The sequence below is a fragment of the Acinonyx jubatus genome, chromosome B2 (genome assembly GCF_027475565.1).
Source record: "Acinonyx jubatus isolate Ajub_Pintada_27869175 chromosome B2, VMU_Ajub_asm_v1.0, whole genome shotgun sequence".
NCBI lineage: Eukaryota > Metazoa > Chordata > Mammalia > Carnivora > Felidae > Acinonyx > Acinonyx jubatus.
This window is the reverse complement of record NC_069385.1, coordinates 128862355-128881371: the sequence shown is the minus strand read 5'-3', so window position 1 is coordinate 128881371 and position 19017 is coordinate 128862355. Positions and strand designations below refer to the sequence as shown.

The 19017-nt window shown below is 42.2% G+C and overlaps 1 protein-coding gene and 1 non-coding gene across 3 annotated transcripts in view; both read right to left on the bottom strand.

The window, feature by feature from the left end:
* Positions 1-19017, bottom strand: part of DSP (desmoplakin) — a 48059-nt gene continuing 29042 nt past the window's right edge. Inside the window, exons 12-24 of one of the 2 annotated variants that reach the window (XM_027040261.2) lie at positions 18534-18688; positions 15681-15807; positions 14696-14897; positions 14202-14428; positions 13149-13315; positions 12555-12693; positions 11825-12018; positions 10601-10763; positions 9833-9916; positions 9171-9278; positions 8266-8364; positions 4927-7221; positions 1-3935 (exon numbers count right to left, since the gene is read on the bottom strand). In XM_027040261.2, the coding sequence (XP_026896062.1) occupies positions 687-3935; positions 4927-7221; positions 8266-8364; positions 9171-9278; positions 9833-9916; positions 10601-10763; positions 11825-12018; positions 12555-12693; positions 13149-13315; positions 14202-14428; positions 14696-14897; positions 15681-15807; positions 18534-18688 (7209 nt within the window). In that variant the 3' untranslated portion in view covers positions 1-686. The remainder of the gene's footprint in view (positions 3936-4926; positions 7222-8265; positions 8365-9170; positions 9279-9832; positions 9917-10600; positions 10764-11824; positions 12019-12554; positions 12694-13148; positions 13316-14201; positions 14429-14695; positions 14898-15680; positions 15808-18533; positions 18689-19017) is intronic. The other variant, XM_027040262.2, reaches the window with a different exon arrangement.
* LOC113593981 (U6 spliceosomal RNA) lies at positions 9676-9782 on the bottom strand. Its single transcript, XR_003414358.1, has one exon. It is a non-coding gene; the product is annotated as a U6 spliceosomal RNA (small nuclear RNA).

Here is a 19017-nt window from a genome sequence, read left to right as displayed (position 1 = left end):
TTCAAAAGTCTAAAAGTTTATTGCCAGAATCGCAAACTTCATAAAGACACCTTTTTAAAGTACATAGTAAATGACAAGCAAAATAAACAGAAAAGTTTGACCAAAGAAAAGCAAAGATTGCTGCTATCACGCACATACAGTCAAATTAATGCCGAACCAAACAGGTGCATTGAAGAGTATATAGGTTACACAATCCACAATCTAAACCTAAAGGAGACTCATTCCAAAATGTTTGGGTTTGGGGTGGAGTATTCTGGGGAGAATGGGATGGGTAATTTTCTCCTAATACAGAAAATGGAAATATTTAGATGAAAAACAGAATGATGTCTAGAATATCAATGATCAACTTAATTTCATCTCCAAGAACAGAAATCTGTATTATAGGCCAAAAGAAGTACAAGAACCGATCAAAAAAACTAAACACAGAAGGAACGAACTCTAGATTCAATTTGCGCTATCCTTACAACTGATTACCATTTCAGACACACTACATCCAGTGTATTAGATATGTTAGATGAGCTGAGAAGATAAAAAGCCAGAACAGTATTTGATTTCAACCAAGGTTATATCTTCTTAATCATTGAAACTCTATCACTATACTGCAAGCACTAGGTTTTCTTTTGTTAGTATTTAGTAAAGTGAAAATTCACATAAGTGAAGCCAAGGAAGTAGCAACTAACTGACTACTAGTGCCCAATAGAGCTACTGCTAAAGGAGTAGGAGTAAGAGTAGGAAGAATTCCCTGTTGCATCAAAGCTTCCTCTCCGGGACCCACTTCGGGAACCAGAGCGAGAGCCAGAGCGGGAGCCGGAGCGGGAGCCAGAGCGGGAGCCCGATCGGGAGCCTGGGGCAGAAGACATGTTGTAAGGGCTAGGCAAGCCCTTGGAAGAAACAGAGGCGGCCTCCAGAAGGCGTAGGCCAGTGATATCTTCCACCATGGAGCGATTCATGGCATCCTTATAGGATATTTTTAATTTGGTTTTGGGGCAGGTCAGGATTTTGGCATAGCTGCTGGTGTCTTGCAGCCTCTGAGCTGCTCGGCCGTCGATGAATCCTTTCCTGATGGCTTCTTCCGTGCTTATCCTCCCATGCACTTCTGGGTCAACAAGGCCTCCAGTGAGGTATTGGAACTCCAGAAAGCGCTGACCTGCCTCATAGGGGAGCCATTTTTCTTTTACCGCCTCTGCTGCTGACATCTTCTTCTTTCCCTTCACACCTTCAAAGCCAATGAAGGCTTTCTGAGCGGGCTTCAGCCTGGTGGCCATATCTTGGTCAATCAGGCCCTGGGAGACTGCATCCTGAAGTGAGAGCTTCTGACCACTCGTTGGGTGGATGATGCCACCTGTGCAAGCCTGAGCTTCCAGAAGCCTCTGACCAGTGATGCTATCGACAATGCCCCGCTCTATTCCCTCTGTAATGGAGATCTTCTCTAGGTTTTCTGTGTCAAAGATGGCTGCAATGGGGCTTGATTCTTCCAGGGGGTCAGACAGAGAGCTGCTCCTGATGGTTATGTTCCTGACACTGGATATGGTAGAAATCTTACTTACTGACTCATGTCGGCTGTTGCTGAAAACATCGTCACTGATGCCACCACCTAGGCTGCTGCTGTTGCCCACGCCATTTTTCAGGGAGATCATATCAGCAAACTGAGTGAGGCTGAGGCTGCCAGATCGGTACTGATCAAAGAACTTCCTGTCAATGAGGCCCTTGTCAATAGCCTCTTGAATATCATACTGACTGCCTGTCTTCCTGTCTACCAGGACCACCCTGGTGGAGCCGTCAGATCCAGTGATGGTTATTTCTTCCCACTCGCACTCCTGCTCACACAGTTCTCTGAAGGTTTCATAATCTATAAGGCCCTTCTTGTAGGCCTCCTGAACAGACATCTCCTTGTTGGTCTCTGGGTCAACGATGACCACTCTGCGCTTCCTGAGGGTATTCTTTTGTGATGTCTGCACCTCTTTCTTCTTTTCTTTCAGGGGCAGAAGACAGAGCCCTGTTTCTTCATCCTTGATGCATCTTTCTTTTAGCTGAAGATAGGTAAGATTTTCTTCTGTGTTGGGGTCAAAGAATCCTTTTGTATCGTCACTTGGATCCGAGAGAATCTCACTGAGCTCCTCATTAAAGTAGCCCCTCTTGTACGCCATGTCAACTGGCAGGCGATGGCTCTCCTTCGGGTCGATGATCCCCCCGGTTGCAATCTGTGCTTCCAATAAACGAATGCCATGGCCCTTTTCAATGAGTTCCTTGTTCATGGCTTGGAACAAAGAGATGATGTTTCCCGTTTCAGGATCATTATATCCGGTGACAGCTCGTTCTGCAGACAGGAGCTTCTCTTTGAACTCAATACCCACCAGGCCTCTTTTGTAGGCTTCTTCCACTGGTAGCCTCAAGTTGCTAACAGGATCCACTATAAAGCCAGTAGCTGCTTGGGCTTCCAGCAACTCCAGGGCAGTACCAGGTCGGACCAAGCCAATTTTCATGGCCTCATAAATGCCAAGCTTCTGTTTCGTGGTCTCATTGTATATGCCCGCTATGCAACTTGAACCCTGAAGGAAGTCTTTAATTCTCTCGCCAACCTCATCATAAGAAATCTGACCTGATTCCAGTTCATTTACAGTGGATGGTCTCAATATACCGGAATCCACCAGCTCAGAGACGGTCACCTGTTGTCTGATTCCTTGGAAGGACATACTTCTCTTCTGCACTGACAACAGGAGCAGACCAGTGTGTGGTTCAATTCTGCACCGTTCTCTCAGCTGCATGTAACTGACCTTCTTTTTGGTGACTGGATCCACAAAGTTCTTCTGACTATCTCGGGGATCATTCAAGGACCGATACAAATCCCTGTCAATCAGCCCACGGGCCAAGGCTACGTCTTTCGGCAAAAAGACGCTATTCACGGGGTCCACCACACCCCCTGAAGCAATCTGGGCTTCCAGCAGGCGCATTCCGGTTTCTCTATCAATCAGATTTTTCTTGATGGCTTCTGAAACAGATACGGTCTTGCCTGAAAACGGATCATCGAAACCTGTGATAGCTTTCTCTGCTGTGTATATCTGTTGACGGTCATCGAAGTCGATGAGGTCCCGAGCGATCGCGTTGTCAACGGTCAGCTTCTCATTCCTATGGGGATCAATTATACCGCCTGTAGCTGCCTGGGCTTCCAGGAGCATGACTGTGGATTCCGGGGTGATTAATTTCTTCCTTTTGGCCTCTACCAGAGAGTACTTTTCCTTAGGGGAAGCAGATGCTCCAGCGATAGCCCCTGCACCCCGAAGGAAAGGCTGGATTTCAGAAGCAACTTCTTCCACGGACTTTTTCCCCTTCAGCAGTTTGTCCAAGGTTGTTTTGTCAATTAGCTGGCACTCATAGAGCTGCATGGCCGTTACCTTCTTCCTCAGTCCATCGAACACCAGCTTTGAGGAGTCAACCGTCCACTCATATTCTGTCTGGGTCTCCCGATGGGACCCATAGGGGCGCTGCTTGAGTTTGTCGATTTCCCTCTGAAGTCGGGAGCGCTCTGTTTCCAGCTGTGACTGCGTCTCCCTGGTGGAGTCCTCCAACTTGCGCCTGTACCGCTCCTCAATCCTCTTGATCTCTGCCTGGAGTCTTTCGATCTCACTCTTAAGGCTGTTCTTCTCTCTCTCACTCTTTTCTCTTTCCGACTCGATCTTCCTAATTGTCTCTTCCTTGCGGGAGTACTGGGTTTTCCACTGATTGAGGTCATTCTGGATTTGCTGTTTCTCACACTCGAGGCGTTGTTTCACCCTGCTTTCCGCATCCAGCGTTGCTTTCGCGCGAGTGAGCTCATCCTCCAGCCTCTGCAGCCTGCTCTTGTCTTGCTCCAGAACTTTGATTTTCACTAGAAGGCTCTCTCTTTCCTGCACCACCTGAGTGCACTGGTTCTTTGATTCCTGAATCCGATTAGATGCCTAGAATTTAAAAAGAAAGAAATGGGAAGAAATAACGTTTTGATCGTATCATAGGGTTATAATTCCTCTTTTCCTACACTTAAAAAATAAAACTTAGTTTGAACTTCCTCTATTTTCCCTGGATATACTGCTATTTTGTTATCTTATAAATTATGAAAAAAAAATTCTGTAGAGGTATGTTGCCACTTTGATAAATGGCATCATACTTACTCTTTTTTTTTAGAAGGAACTAGGAGAAGTTATAGACCCGTCTTACTCTTAACAGAAATAATGGTTTGAAAAAATATGGGGAATTTTGTCCCAGGTTATCACACCTGCTATACCTACATCTCCCCTCTTACAGCTATACTAACATGTTTAATAAAACAAAATAAATCTATGGGCATATACACACCCTACACCCAGCCCCACACAAATATTGTCTATAGAAGTCAAACGTATTAGAACTTAAAGAAGGTATTTTTAAACTAGGGGTTAAAAGAAAAACCTAGCAAAAACAAACACATCAGGGTCGTGATCAAAAGAGAACATGTCATGCATGCAGAAAAGCCGTGTAAGCAAGCAAGAAAAAGTGATTTCAAAATTGCATAGACAAAGCTTTACCATGGCTTTTATTTAGGAAAATTTTAATGAAAAAAATGCAGGTCATAGCTCGCTAAGTAAGAGCTATCTTCTAGAAAACAGACTGGAATAGTCAGAGGACAAGCTCTCAGGTGTTAAACCTGATGGTGTGCTAAAGTTTGAAAAGCACAGCCAAACAGAGGTGACACACAGATTGGTATTGATGTGGGAACAGGACAGAAGGGCAAAGAGGGCAAATTGCTTTCAAGCAGTGGCCTGGGTTATGACAGCTAGTAGTACAGCAATAAGGAGAAAAATTAGACTTTCTGTAAGTGGCCATCCCAGTTAACAGGAGCACAGCTGAGATGAGATGAAAATGGAGGGAATTATTTGAAGGACAGGGAAGCTGTGATCAAATATTTGTGAATACCTCTAAAGCCTGCTTTTGGAATTTCTCAATTTCCTGTCTCAAATTTTCCCTCTCTCTCTGTAAATCATTAATCAGCCCCTGCAGTTCCAGGGTCCGGTTGTTGCTGATCTGCAGCTGGCTCCTGAGTTCAGAGATGGTTGCATTTCTATCGCTATCCGCCTCGCTCCGGCTCCTCCTGAGGTCGTCGTATTCCAGCCTCAGGTTCCGAAGCTCCTCCTCCAACATCAAGTGCTCCTTGGTCAGGTTCTCCGTGAGACACTGCAGCCTCTCGATTTCTATCTTGCTTTCATTTAAGCTCCTGCTTTTATCCTCTATCGCCTTCTGGAAATGCTCGTTCCTCAGGTGAGCCTGTTTGACATTCTCTTGTTCCTGCAGCAGCTGGCGTCTCAGGGCCTCGACCTCAGCGGAGAGCCTTCTCAGCTCTTCCTGAGTCCTCTGCTTGTCCCTCAGGTGGCCGTCCAACACGTCCCTCTGCTGCCGGAGGTCGTCCTCGCTCCGTTTCTTAATGATGGATGCTTGCTCCAGCTGCTGGGTCAGGCTGGTGATTTTTATCGCCTGCTCCTTCAGAGACCTCCTCATGCCTTCCAGCTCCTCCTCCAGCTTCTTCCTCTTCAAGGAGTCTTCCGAGGCGGTCCTCCTCAGCCGATTCAGCTCCTCCTCCACTTTCTGCTTCTGCAGCTGCAGGTCCTTCAGAGAACTCTGGAATCTCGTGATGTCCTGGTCCTTCACAGCCCTCTCCTGGGACACCCGCTCGTAGTCGATCCTCAGGCGCGTGAGCTCTTGCTCCTGAACCTTCAGCTTGCTTATCGTCTCCGTCGCGCTATTATTTGCTTTCTGCAGATCATACTGGACCCTCTGTAATTTAGCGTTCTCCTCTTCCAGGCGTTTCCGTTCACTGGTTTCCGTTTCTATCAGTTGTTTCAACCTCTCGATCTCCTTGTTTTTATCCTGGATGGTCTTGGCGGCATCATCGAGCGACTGCTTGTATCTCAGGCTCTCTTCCGTCCGCATCTGAGTGACCTGCCTCAGCTCAATCTCCAGCTGCTGTTTCCTCTGCGACACCTCTGAGCCCGTGGCCTTTTGCTGTTGGACGTCTTCTTCGACCCTCCTGAGGTTCTCGGTGGTCTGGGCTAACGTGTTCTTCAGTCGCTTTACTTCCTCGGATAGGCTGCGGTTTTCTCTGGTGAGGCTGTCGATCTGGGCTCGGTAGCCACTGGTGTCCTCTTCCTTCTGCATGGTGAGCTGGTGGATGGTGGTCTTGGTGATGTTGATCTCAGTCTCGAACTGGTTTTTTAAGCTGATGATTTCCTCGTCGTAATTGTTCCTTACCTTAGCCAGTTCATTTTCATATTCCCAGCGGCGCTTGGCCTCCTCCTGAAACTCAGCTTTGAGTCTCTCAATCTCCTTGTTTTTGTCCTGAATGGTCTTTGCAGCCTCTTCCAGGGACTGTTTGTGCCGAGCATTGTCCTCGGAGCGCTGCTGGATGACCTGCTTAAGCTCCATCTCCAGATGCTGCTTCTTCTGCATCATCTCAGAGCCACAGGCTTTTTGCTGCAGGGCATCTTCTTCGGCCCGCCTTCGCTGCTCGGTGGTCTGCAGAATGCTGTCGTTGAGCCTGACAATCTCGTCCTTCAGATCTCGATTTTCCCTCGAGAGCCTATCAAGCTGGTTTCGGAGATTTTTGGAATCGTCCTCTTTTTGCATGGATATCTCCTTGATGGTGGTCTTCGTGATGTTAATCTCTGTTTCATACTTGTTCCTTAAATTACTCATCTCCTCATTATAGTGGTTTCTTACCTTTGCCAGCTCACTTTCATATTCTCTCTTCCGGGCGCCCTCCTCCTGCAGCAGAACCCTCAACCTTTCTATCTCGTACTCCTTCTCTTTGATGGCTTTCTCAGACTCCATTTTCTGCCAGCCAAGGCTCTCCTTTTCACACTGCCTTGCCTTCTGCAGCTGGTCATAGTCATTCTTCTGTTGGTCAAACCTGTCTTCCACGGCCTTCCGTCTTCGCTTCTCATCCTCGATCTCGTAGGTCAGCCTGGTGATCTTCTCGTTGAGTTCTTTTATTTGGCCGTAGCACTTGTCCAGGTTTTGCTTGGCCGACTTGCCGTCCAGCTCTGCCTGCCTCTTCAGCTCCTCCAGGCTCACAAGCTTGGCTTTGAACTGGGAACATTCCGCCTGGTACTTCTGCAGGTTCTGGTCCAGGAATTTGTTCTTATTGCAGTTTTCAGAGTTGGCATCTCGGGCCAGTCTGAGCTCCTCTTCCAAAACTTCAATCTTGGTGTTTTTCAGCTGCGGAAGTGAAATCAGAAATTAGGATGAAAGGAAAACCTCTCACGTCCTAAAAAAAGAAACAGTCTTTTCCCCCCTCCCAGACCATTGTGTGTTCTCGTGTCTCTTCCCACACCTGTACATGTGCACACGCACACCACACACATAAGCACACATAGAAAAAGTGACACAAAGCAAAAGCTACTGGACAAAACCCCACGAAATCTGTATTCTCATCGTAATTCTTCCATAAACTGCCTGTATGATCTTAGCAAATAATACAGTGTCTTTGAGGTTCCCCTGCCTCATGTGTAAATGAGGTGATTTCTTCCAAGATCAAAAGCTTAAGATTTCATAAGTTACGTTTCCTTTATTTCAAGGTATTAAATTTCCATACAAACTCAATGCATGTATTGGAAATGACGAATAAATTAAACAATCAGATGTTTTCAATGTTGATAAAAACATAAAAATTTGATAAAGCAAATCTGTATGTTGATAAAAAAAAAATCCAAATCCAGCCAGTCCAGGATGTTCTCTTCCTTAATTTAAAAAACACACAGGGCACCTGGGTGGCCCAGTTGGTTAAGCATCCGACTTCGGCTCAGGTCATGATCTCCTAGTTAGCACTGGGCTCTGTGCTGACAGCTGGGAGCCTGAAGCCTGTTTCAGATTCTATCTGTCTGTCTGTCTCTCTCTCTCTCTGCCCCTCCCCCACTTATGCTCTGTGTCTCTCTCCCAAATATAAATAAACATAAAAAAAAAAGAGAGAGAGAGAGAAAACACACACAAACAAAAAAAGGAAATTCCTTGACCAAACAGTAAATGAAATTAATGGGGTTTTTTCCGTAAGGTAAAGCAGCTAGAATTTTGTAAATATCACCTAACTCCATTCAGAGCAGTGTCCTGAAGCACAGAACTAACCCCTGACTTTTGAACAAATTCTACAACAGTGAGTATATACCAGGGAGTATGTCCAGATCCATGTTCTAATGAGGCAGTAATAATAAGGTTCTATTCCATTTTCTTTTCCAATGCTCCAAGGAAATAAATTAAGTAAATTACCTTCAGATCTTCCAAACTCTTCAGCATCTCACTTAAGAACCTGTAATAGTCTCCAGACCTTGTAAGTAGTTCTATGTATCGAGCATGCATATCTGCAGCCTTGCAAAAAAGGGGTGAAAGAAAAAAAGAAAAAAACAATTATTGCATTAAAAAAATGTCCCATGCAAGCTGACCAATTTTTTTCCTAAATCAATGAAATAGTGAAATTATAATTTAAGAGTGAATTCCTGGGGTGCCTGGGTGGCTCAGTTGGTTAAGTGTCTGATTCTTGATTTCAGCTCAGGTCACGATCTCATGGTTTGGGAGTTTGAGCCCTGCATTGGGCTCTGCATTGACAGTGTGGAACCTGCTTAGGATTCTCCCTCCCTCTCCCTCTCTGCCCCTCCCCTGCTCACATACTCTCTCTCAAAAACAAATAAACACTTAAAAATTAACACAAATAAAGAGTGAACTCCCTTCCTTCATGTGTGCTAATTCCAAAATCTGGAAGCACCACAAAAGGCTAACAACATTGTATCCTATCCTTATCCCTCTAGAGTGTTTCCCCTAAACCATCTGATGGGTGATGTTCTCTGTCATCTTTGGGAAGAAGTTGTCTTTTAAAAATCGACTAGACATCTTCTACTTGTTAAAAGCTTCCCTCACTAAACCCAGAATTTAAGCCCAGTTTCTACCAAGATCCTACTATATAAACAACAGATCCAGACTTCCACTAACCGCCTCCTAAAATCACTCCAGTATTGATGACTCCTACTAAAGGAGCATAACCTGCTATTAAACGCTTTGGGAGTGGAGACCCTATAACTAGGGGTGAATTCAGGGTCTGCAGGGAAGACAGGAAGAAGGCAGGGACAATGAAGGTGCAGGAAGGGCTGGCTCTAAGAAATACGTAACGATGTACATACCTCTTGCAGAATCACCCCAGAGGGAGACTGAACCATGGTTCTCTTGATAGGTATGTTCAGTAGGGTTTCCAATCCTGAGGTGTATGATGCCAGCTGGAGTTCATAATCCTACAGAATAAAAGGTTTAAGACAAATATACTCAATGAATTTCAGAGTCACTGACAGCTACAATTTCATGGTTCTAAATCATCAAGCTGTGTTTCTCATGACCAACCCCAAAGGCTACCATGCATTGATAGTGTCCAAGTCACTAACATTACATTATTAAACCAAGGAGTACATCTTTATATGCTACAGGAAGATTTTTACCCATATTACCAGTGTAAAGAATGAAGACCAGGCACTTCACTGATATTGCCAATGTGCATTGAATTCAAGTAAATGGATAACAAACTTTTCACGGTATGTTCAGGAGAGAACACATAAAAGCCACAATTGCTATCCTCAAGAAGTTTATACTCTTTCAAGTAAATCAGAAAATAATGCAGTTAAAAATATATACTTTTAAAATATGGAACACTTCACAAATGTGCATGTCATTCTTACACAAGAACCATGCTAATATTCTCTGTATCATTCTAGTTTTAGTAGGTGTGCTGCCAAAGCAAGCACTCACCATTATTCTTGATGAGATGCCAACATTCTTTGTGAAACGAACATACCTTAATCGAATTTGCACAAAGTTCGGCGATTTTCTGTACTTCATCTGATTTGTCTCGCTTGCCACAGATTTCATTGTGCAAGTTCTAGACAAAAAGTAAAATATTTATAAGCGTTGAAGTATATAAATGTTTTTAAATAAATGCTATTTCACTGCTGAACAACTGGTTTTCCACAGTTTATGACTATGTGCAGTGAACTCGTATTCTCACAGGTCAGCCTTAGAAGATGAGCATGTTTTTCCTTCAGAAGAGTAAGCAAGATTTTCGACTTCTTACTCTCTAAGAGGAATCTTTCAAATCTGTACACTTTTCTGATCCTATCACCTCAATTTATAAAGATACTTTACTACAATGTTACATTATTTCTTTTACAATTGATTTCCACGATGATTTCCTTTCAATATCTCAACTGTTTTTCCACTGGGCCTTATGCAAGCATTCACCAAATGGACTAGTAATATCAAACACCACTTCAGGGTATTGGGTGACTCAGTCGGATAAACATCCGATTGTTGATTTCAGCTCAGGTCATGCTTTCACGGTTCATGTCAGTCTCTGCACTGACAGCATGAAGCCTGCTTGGGATTCTCTCTCCCTCTCTGTCTCTGCCTCTTCCCTGCTCACGTTCTCACTCTCTCTCAGTAAATAAACATTTAAAAAAGTCTTTAAAAAAATATATCATTTCAAACCTAGACACTGCTATGAAAACCAGAGGAAAATACAGTGCACCCTCAATGTTATCTAAGGAAGTGACAAACTGGCTTGTACCTTCTGCTCATTCAAAAATCGCAGGACTGTGTTGGAATCACCAAACTTCATGGATTCTAAGGAATCCTGACGGCGTTTGGCATCATAGAGCCACTTGCAGAAGGCCTGATAGTTATCACGGTAATTCCTCAGTTGCTTGATTTGTTTCTCCAGGTCCCATAATCTGCAGAAGATAGATATGATAAAATCAGAAAAGCAGTGCTACTGGTCCTGAGAGTATTTAACAGAGCTATCATATGACCCAGTCATTCCACCTGCTGCGTGCTCAAGAGAATTGCAAACATGCCTCCCTACAAAAAGTTATACGTGAATTTTCATGGTGACATTTTTCATGATAGCCAAAAATCATGAATGAATGAAAGTAAAAAATAAAATAAAATAATAAAATAAAATAAAATAAAATAAAATGTAGTAAGTATATCTATACGATACAATATTATTCAGTCATAAAAAGGAATGAAGTACTAAAACATGCTACACCAAGGATGAACCCTGAAAACATTATGCTGAGTGGAAAAAAGTCACAAAGGAGCACATGATATATGATCCCTTCATGCGAAATGTCTGGAATAGACAAATCTAGAGAGACAGAGGAAAGACTGGTGGTTGTTTAGGCCTGGAGGATTGGAAGGTAATGGGAAATTAGTGATAATGGGTACAGGGCTCTTTTTTTAGCACAAAGAAAATGTTCTAGACATAGATTGCAGTGATGGTTACATAATTTTACATATAATAAAATCCATTGGATTATACACTTTCAATGGGCAAATTATATGACATAGGAATTAGTTATCAATAAAGGTAAAAGCACTGTTAGTAAAATGAACTACTTGCAAAAGTGAAGAGACTTTTTAAACCCTCATTTGGAAGAAGGCATTCCTTTTGTAGAAGATTTAATTTTCTTAAATTTCAGAAGAACACTCACTCAAAACATCTACTCCTTCCAACAATCCTAGCAAGAGTTTATAGGGCCCAAAAGGGCCTGATCAATGGCTTCCACTATTTCCCTAAGAGCCTGGAGAGTACCTGGTATGGGTTGGTTCAAGCTTGGGTACCTGCTTCCCTCATTTGAGACAAAGCTGACTCCAGACAGTCCATGAACAGAGTGCCTCTTACGCCTAACTTACACAGCAAACCAAACCACTGCTTTTAGAATGACAAATTCAAGTGACGCTATCTTGGAACAACCAAATGGGAAGAAAGTAGGGAAGGAAGTTGGCACACCTGTAGTCTATCTGTTTGTCTATTTTTTGCCAGCGGTCTGTCAGCTGTGTGACTTTGTCACTGAACTTGCCCAGATCCAGGTCATAAAGTGGATATTGTTGTGAGGTTTGGGAGTGGATCTGCTGGGCTTTCTGCAGCTCTGTCTTCATGGTGGCCAACAATGACTTCTTCAAGTTCAAGTCATTTTTGATTTTCTGTCATGAGAGAAAGAAAGAGCACAAATTAATCTCTTGGAATATTTGTATCTTTAAGTGATAATCAAGCCAGAAAAATATATTTGCTGATTGCATTTCCCATTATTTATGTCAATAAATAGCTCCTTACTTATTAAGCTACCCCCTTAATAAAGGATTCAGTGTGTATATTTGTTTGAGAAATGCTAAATACCATACTCTATTCCATTCCTGAATAATTATAATACATATGAATATATTAAAGCAGAAGAAAAGTCCTATAGTGAAGAAACCAGTTCAATTATGTTTAACTCTGCATTCCCCAAACAAATCTCACCACAAATTACATCCGCACATAGCTCCTAATAGTACACTCTAGAAAGCAGTGTGCTAGAGATAACGACAGATATCAACCATGTGTGGCTGATGAAATCCAGTAATCCTCAAACTCATGAAAATTTAGTGAAGCCTTGGATTTGGGTACTGAGTAGTCCTGCATGATTTCCCATAATACTGTTTGTAACAGTGGTTATAAACTGAATAGAACTTTCAGTTACCTTCAGTCCGCAGCGGTAAGCTTCCACTTTATCCAGATCCAGGCACACGGTTTCCTCTTCAGTGAGTCTGGCTTCATAAACCTTTAACATGTCTTCTGTCTGCAGGATAGCTTGGAGTAGAGCTCTTACTGTGCATAAGCTGTAAAGAGCAAAGGAGGCAAATAATATTGCCAGTGACGTAATTAGCCTTTGAACATTTGGCTCTTGCCACTATTAATTAAAGAAGCCGATAAAATTTATTTTGCCTATTTCTAAGCTGCAGGAGCCATAAACTCCTCCCCCACCCCCTATATCATCTTTCAGACAGCCATTCTGCATTAATTGAAGAAGAATTCTAAGTCCTGACTCTTACAGCATATATCTCAGCTGTAAAACACGTTAGGTTTCACAACAGTGGAATTAACATCTCAAAATTACTATCTCAAAAGCACAGTATCTACAAAAGTACTATCTCAAAATTACTATCTCAAAATTCTGCAATGAACAGAAAAAACTGTAAGGCAAGACTGTAGTAAGTCAGGCATACAGAGCAAATGAAGTCTGACAAAGCTTGAGAAAAGCAAAACATCTATGATAAATGTTAGGGGCGTTTACCTATTTAAGTAGCCATCTGTAACGCCATTGATATTTTCCAGTTTCTGAAACAGTCCAAATACCTCATTCTGTAAATAGCAGTATTTTTCTGAACCTCTGAAGTTAGCAAGCATATCTTTAAGCTGGTTGAGAACTTCAGCGATTGCCTGGGAATCATTCTGCACACTCTGTCAAAAAAGAAGAAAAGCTCTTGATTGAACTGTGTGAGTCTTATGATCATTTTTTGTCCTGACGAAGTCCACTAAATGGAAAAGACTCAAGAGATACAGTTGACATTCCATTTCCTTCTTTGAGGAGGCCTTATCAGCACTGTGTAAACATGGCCCTCTTACTCAGAATATATTATCTTAGATATCCCAATGCAGTGCGCAGGCATGGCCGAGCAGGAAAGATCACAGGGCTGGGAGTTGACTACACTTGGGCCGCAGTCCCAGCTCTCTCTGTAGCTTTGAGGTTTTACCTCCCCCGACCAAACAAATCTCTCCATGTCAGTTTCCTGTCTATAAACAAAAATAATTCAGGGCACCTGGGTGACTTAGTCAGCTAAGCGTCCGACTCTTGGTCATAATCTCACAGTTTGTGAGTTCGAGCCCCAGACCGGGCTTTGCACTGACAGGCTGCTTGGGATTTTCTCTCTCTCCACTTCTCCCCTACTCACTCACGCTCTATCTGTCTCTCTCAAAATAAACAACTAAACTGAAAAAAAAAAAAAATCTACTTGTTTAGCCCATATCATAGGTGGTTTCAGGCAGCAACCAAATTAATGTTTATGAAAACTTTAAAAATGAACAAAGTACTATGTGGGCACAAAGGAAAAACGCTGGAGTCTGATTCAACAATCCACAAACCAACATGAAGGTGTTTTAATCCCCAGCCTGGTAACCTTCTACAAATATGGAAGTAAGGGAAAGAAAAAAGGAAATCTTGCTAGAAGCCTGTTTTCTTGAAAATCAGTGCTCCTTGCCTATAAGTATTTAAACCAGGAGGGTTTTCTAATTAGCTTGCAGATAAATAATATACCCAGAATCGAACAAAATATCACCGGATGCCTACCTTCAGCTCATTTATTTTCACTGTGATGTGGTGCGTAGACCCTTGGTCTGCTAGCAGGATGTTCTTAAGGCTCATTCTGCCCTCACAGTGCTCCATCTGCCTGCGAATCTTCTGGAGCTCCATCAGCATCCATGTTTCCTGCTTGTCATGTTCTCTGTTGGTTTCAATCACTTTATTATGGTTGACATCTTGGCAGGAACCATGATGAGTGATTTCAGTTGTGGTTACTGTAAAAATATGTTAGGACCACAAAAGTCAGAGAATTCCTAGCTAGAAGGGTACTTGTCCTCAAAAAGCATCTGTACTGCCTAAACTGCAGCTCCTTCTTTGATTTGAGTCTGAAAATTTAGTGTATGAGTGACTTTTGATATGTTATTTTTCAAAGTTGATTCTGAAACTATTTTCTGTTAAAGCTGTGTGTGCGGTTTCGTGCAAACTACTTTCTGTTAAAGCTGTGTGTGTGGTTGATAACAAAGAGAATAGACGCTCCAAACCTGTCTGGTGCTGGGGGTAGCCGGGGAGCTGTATGACCAGGGTCTGGTAGTGCTTCTGGGCATCTGTGAACTGGGACTGCATTTTCCGCTTGTCATCATCTCCAAACATCTCCGAGCCCTGGCTGTTTCTGATGAACTCTTGGTAATGCAGCTCAAGGTCAGATATTGTCTTCATGTAATCTTCCTGCCGCATGGTTTTCAGCTGGAAGTAAACCAGGCAGAAGTGTTTGATTACCCCCACAGGGTGACCAAGGGGAGTGCCCAGAAATGCCCTATGCTAGAGGGGGCTTAAGGCAATCCTTGTTAAAGACCCGTTAAGATATAAAAGGTCCTGGAGAATTACGAGATTGCTCCTCAGAACCATAGCAGTGGGCTGTCAATTTATTTTTCCTACAGAATTTTATTCTTCAAAGGAAATATTACTCAGAAGTCACAAATCTAAAGCAGATCACAGCAAAGCTGCTCTGACCGCAAAGAGAAAAGGGGGACAAAGGAGATACCAGACTTACTCATTCTGTACCTCTCTCCTGGCCCTGTTATCCCTAGTGGAACCCCTTAAGCCGGGATTCTTCAGACCACAACTTGAAAACCACTGATCTAGAGGAAGGACTGCTTTGAGTGTTATGCCATGAATTCTGTCCCACCATTCACTTCTGTGATATCCAGTTAATAGTTTATGACCTAGCTTTCCACTGAATCAAAGGACAATAGGATCCAGGATAGTACAGGACCACGTGTCTTTTCCATGGGTACTTCTGGCTTGTCAGGTAGCTTTAGTCAGTACTTCTTTTTGTACCAGAGCCAGCCGTGTGCAAATCCCTCCCATCCTACTTGGGATGAGCCTCGCAGGCAGGCTGATCTGACTCTTCAAATGAGACACGAACAGATTAGCCGCCCTGCTAAAAGGTCTGCCTGGCAGAAGCGAGCACCACAGGGGGCAGCTTGGTGCCTCCTCCAGGCAGCCTGCGTGGTCCTCAGGATGTACCTTGGCAATAGTCATGGCCCTGATTTTCTCGATGTCGATCATGCAGTAGTGCCAGGACACCAGGCTCTTCATGTTGATGTACAGCTGGTTCCACAGAGCCAAGATGGCTTCGTAGTATTGTTCGATCCTGGAAGGCACAAGGGGAAAACACACTGGAGCCCGGCTTTCAAACTTCCACCCAAACAGGAAACCTGCTATGCTCACATACTGTGTTAAAACTAAAACAAGAACCAACAGAGTAATAGTTAACGTATACAGTGAATGTATACTTTCCAGACATTCATCATTTCAATGGGTCTGGACTAATTTCCTCCCCCAAAGTTCATTCTCAATGATCCACATCAGTGTAGATAATTCACTTTTGCTCAAAACACACATTTCCTTGTTACTGTATTGTTTGTCAGCAACTTTTTAATTGACAGAGGTTTAACACCATGCAGGATGGCAGGGAGAAACCGGTGATGGAATGTGGATGGCTACTGCAGCCTGGGAGTGAGTGTGTGGGCTCATTATGCTACTCTCCCTATTCTGTGTACAGTTGAAGATTTCCATACTTAAATGTGGAAAAGAATCTGCTGTGGACAATCTGTAAAATGAATGCTCTACTTGCTTGTTGATGAGCAGGTATTCCTAAGAAGGGCATTTTATTTTTGTGGCTACCTGTAAAATTACTGATTGTCTAAGAAGGGAAGAAGAACTTTGAAACAATGCTTCAAGATACATGGTAAGAATGGTTTCCTCACAGACATCCAGGTCCAGGAGGCACAGAGAACTCCCATCAAAATCAACAAAAGCAGGTCAACACCAAGACATATTGTAATTAAATTTGCAAGATCCAGTGCTAAAAAATCTTAAAAGCAGCAAGACAAAAGAAGTCCTTCACTTACAAGGGAAACCTCATAATGCTAGCTGGAGATTTCTCAACAGAAACTTGACAAGCCAGAAGGGAGTGGCATGATGTATTCAAAATACTGAATAGGAAAAATCTGCAGCCAAGAATACTCTATCCAGCAAGGCTAACATTCTGAATAGAAGGAGACATAAGGAATTTCCCAGGCAAACAAAAACTAAAGGAGTTCATGACCACTAAACCAGCCCTGCAAGAAATGTTAAAGGGGGCTCTTCGAGTGCAAAGGAGAGACCAAGAGTGACAAAGACAAGAAAGGATCAAAGAAAATCCCCAGGAACAATGACAAAACAAGTAACACAGTGGGAATAAATACAGATCTATCAATAATTACTTTGAATGTAAATGGACTAAATGTTCTAATCAAAAGACATAGGGTGTCAAAAAGGATAAAAAAAAATGACTCATCCATATGCTGCCTAAAGAGATTCATTTTAGACCTAAAGACACCTACAGATTGAAAGTGAAGGGGTGGAGAAATGTTTATCACACAAAAGAAAGTTGGAGTAGCAATACTTATACTGGACAAATTAGACTCTTTTGCTTTTGTATCATTTTTATCCTGCTTTGGTATCAGGGTAGTAATGGCCTCATGGAATGATTTTTTTTTTATTTTATTTTTTTTAATATATGAAATTTATTGTCAAATTGGTTTCCATACAACACCCAGTGCTCATCCCAAAAGGTGCCCTCCTCAATACCCATCACCCACCCTCCCCTCCCTCCCACCCCCCGTCAACCCTCAGTTTGTTCTCAGTTTTTAACAGTCTCCTATGCTTTGGCTCTCTCCCACTCTAACCTCTTTTTTTTTTTTTTCCTTCCCCTCCCCCATGGGTTTCTGTTAAGTTTCTCAGGATCCACATAAGAGTGAAACCATAACCTCATGGAATGATTTTGAATGTTATTGCCTCTATTCCATTACTTGTAAGATTTTGATAAAGATCATCATTAATTATATATTAATAATAATTATATAGTTTTTAATGTTTGGTAGAATTCACCAGCGAAACCATATGGTCTTGGGCTTTTCTGTGCTGGGAGATTTTTGATTTCTAATTGAACGTGAATTCTTGTTATTTGTCTAAGAAGATTTCCTATTTTTTGGATTCAAGATCTGAGATTCAATCATGGTAACTTGTGCATTTTTAGGGATTATCTGGTTTTTTTTCTAAGTTATCTGAATTGTTAACATATAATTGTTTATACTAATCTATTATCACACTATGTATTTCTGTGGTTATATGCTGTACTATTTTCTCTTCCATTTCTCATTTTGGTTTTTGAGTCTTCTCTCTTTTTTTTCTTAGTTAATGTAAAGCATTGCCAATTTGTTTCTTTTTGTGGAAAAACTGGTTATTACTTTCCATGTTCTGTTATTGTTTACTCTGATTTCTATTTTATTTCTTTCTGATTTTCTTTGTTCTTTTTTCTTCCTCTACTAAATTCTAGCTACGTTTCTTCTTTTTCTAGTTCCTAGTGGTGTCATGTTGTTTATTTGAACTTTCTTAATACAAGCATTTATGACATAAATTTCATTCTAACATCCACTTTTGCTGCAACCCATACATTTTGAAATATTGTGTTTGCTTTTTCTTTGGTTTTGAGACATATTTTGATTTGCCGTTTGATTTCTCATTTGGCCCATTGCTTGGACAGTTGTGGGTTGCTTAATATTTATATATTAAATATTTAATATTTTTTTAAAAGAATGGCTTCCTCCAGTCCCCCTATACAGTCAGACATTCTTTTTTACCTTCCAATAAAAACTATAGTATCTTCAACATAAAGTTACATGACAATGCAAGGGGACCTTCCCGAGGCTCCTTTTTTCAAAGGAGGGGATTATAGTGAAAAAGGGTGGGTCTACATTTCTTGTATAAGCATTCGCCGCCTATTTCTCCACACTTGTATTCACGCTGTGGCCACGAGGAACTTCAACAACTTACTTGCAAGAGAGGTCCACAGCCAGAGGATTCGGAGGGGGTATAATCAGACCAACAGAAGGGACGAGCATGTCCACGCCTCCCGGACCCGTCACATACCACTTGCTGCGCTCATTATTGTCCTTCAGGATACACTCGTCCCCTTTGTGCACGATTTTCTGTAAGGCAAGCGGCCCGGTGTTTTGGCTTTACTCGTGAGTACACACATTTTTATCTTTTTTCTCAAAGGGAGAAATAGAGATGAAATATGCAAACTGAGCTTTTATCTTATTATTTGCCCTTAAATGAAGATGATCTTTACACATCCCATCAATACTGATGCTTTAAATAATACATGTGAGCCTAAAAGGTGTGTATAAAATGAATTAGGTAAAGTAACTTTCCAACGACAGCCTGGGGAATCCATCAGTAAAGTGAGAAATCCTTTTGTAAAGCAAAAATTCCCCCCGTGGCTTTTCTATTTTTGTGAGTTCATATTTTATATATT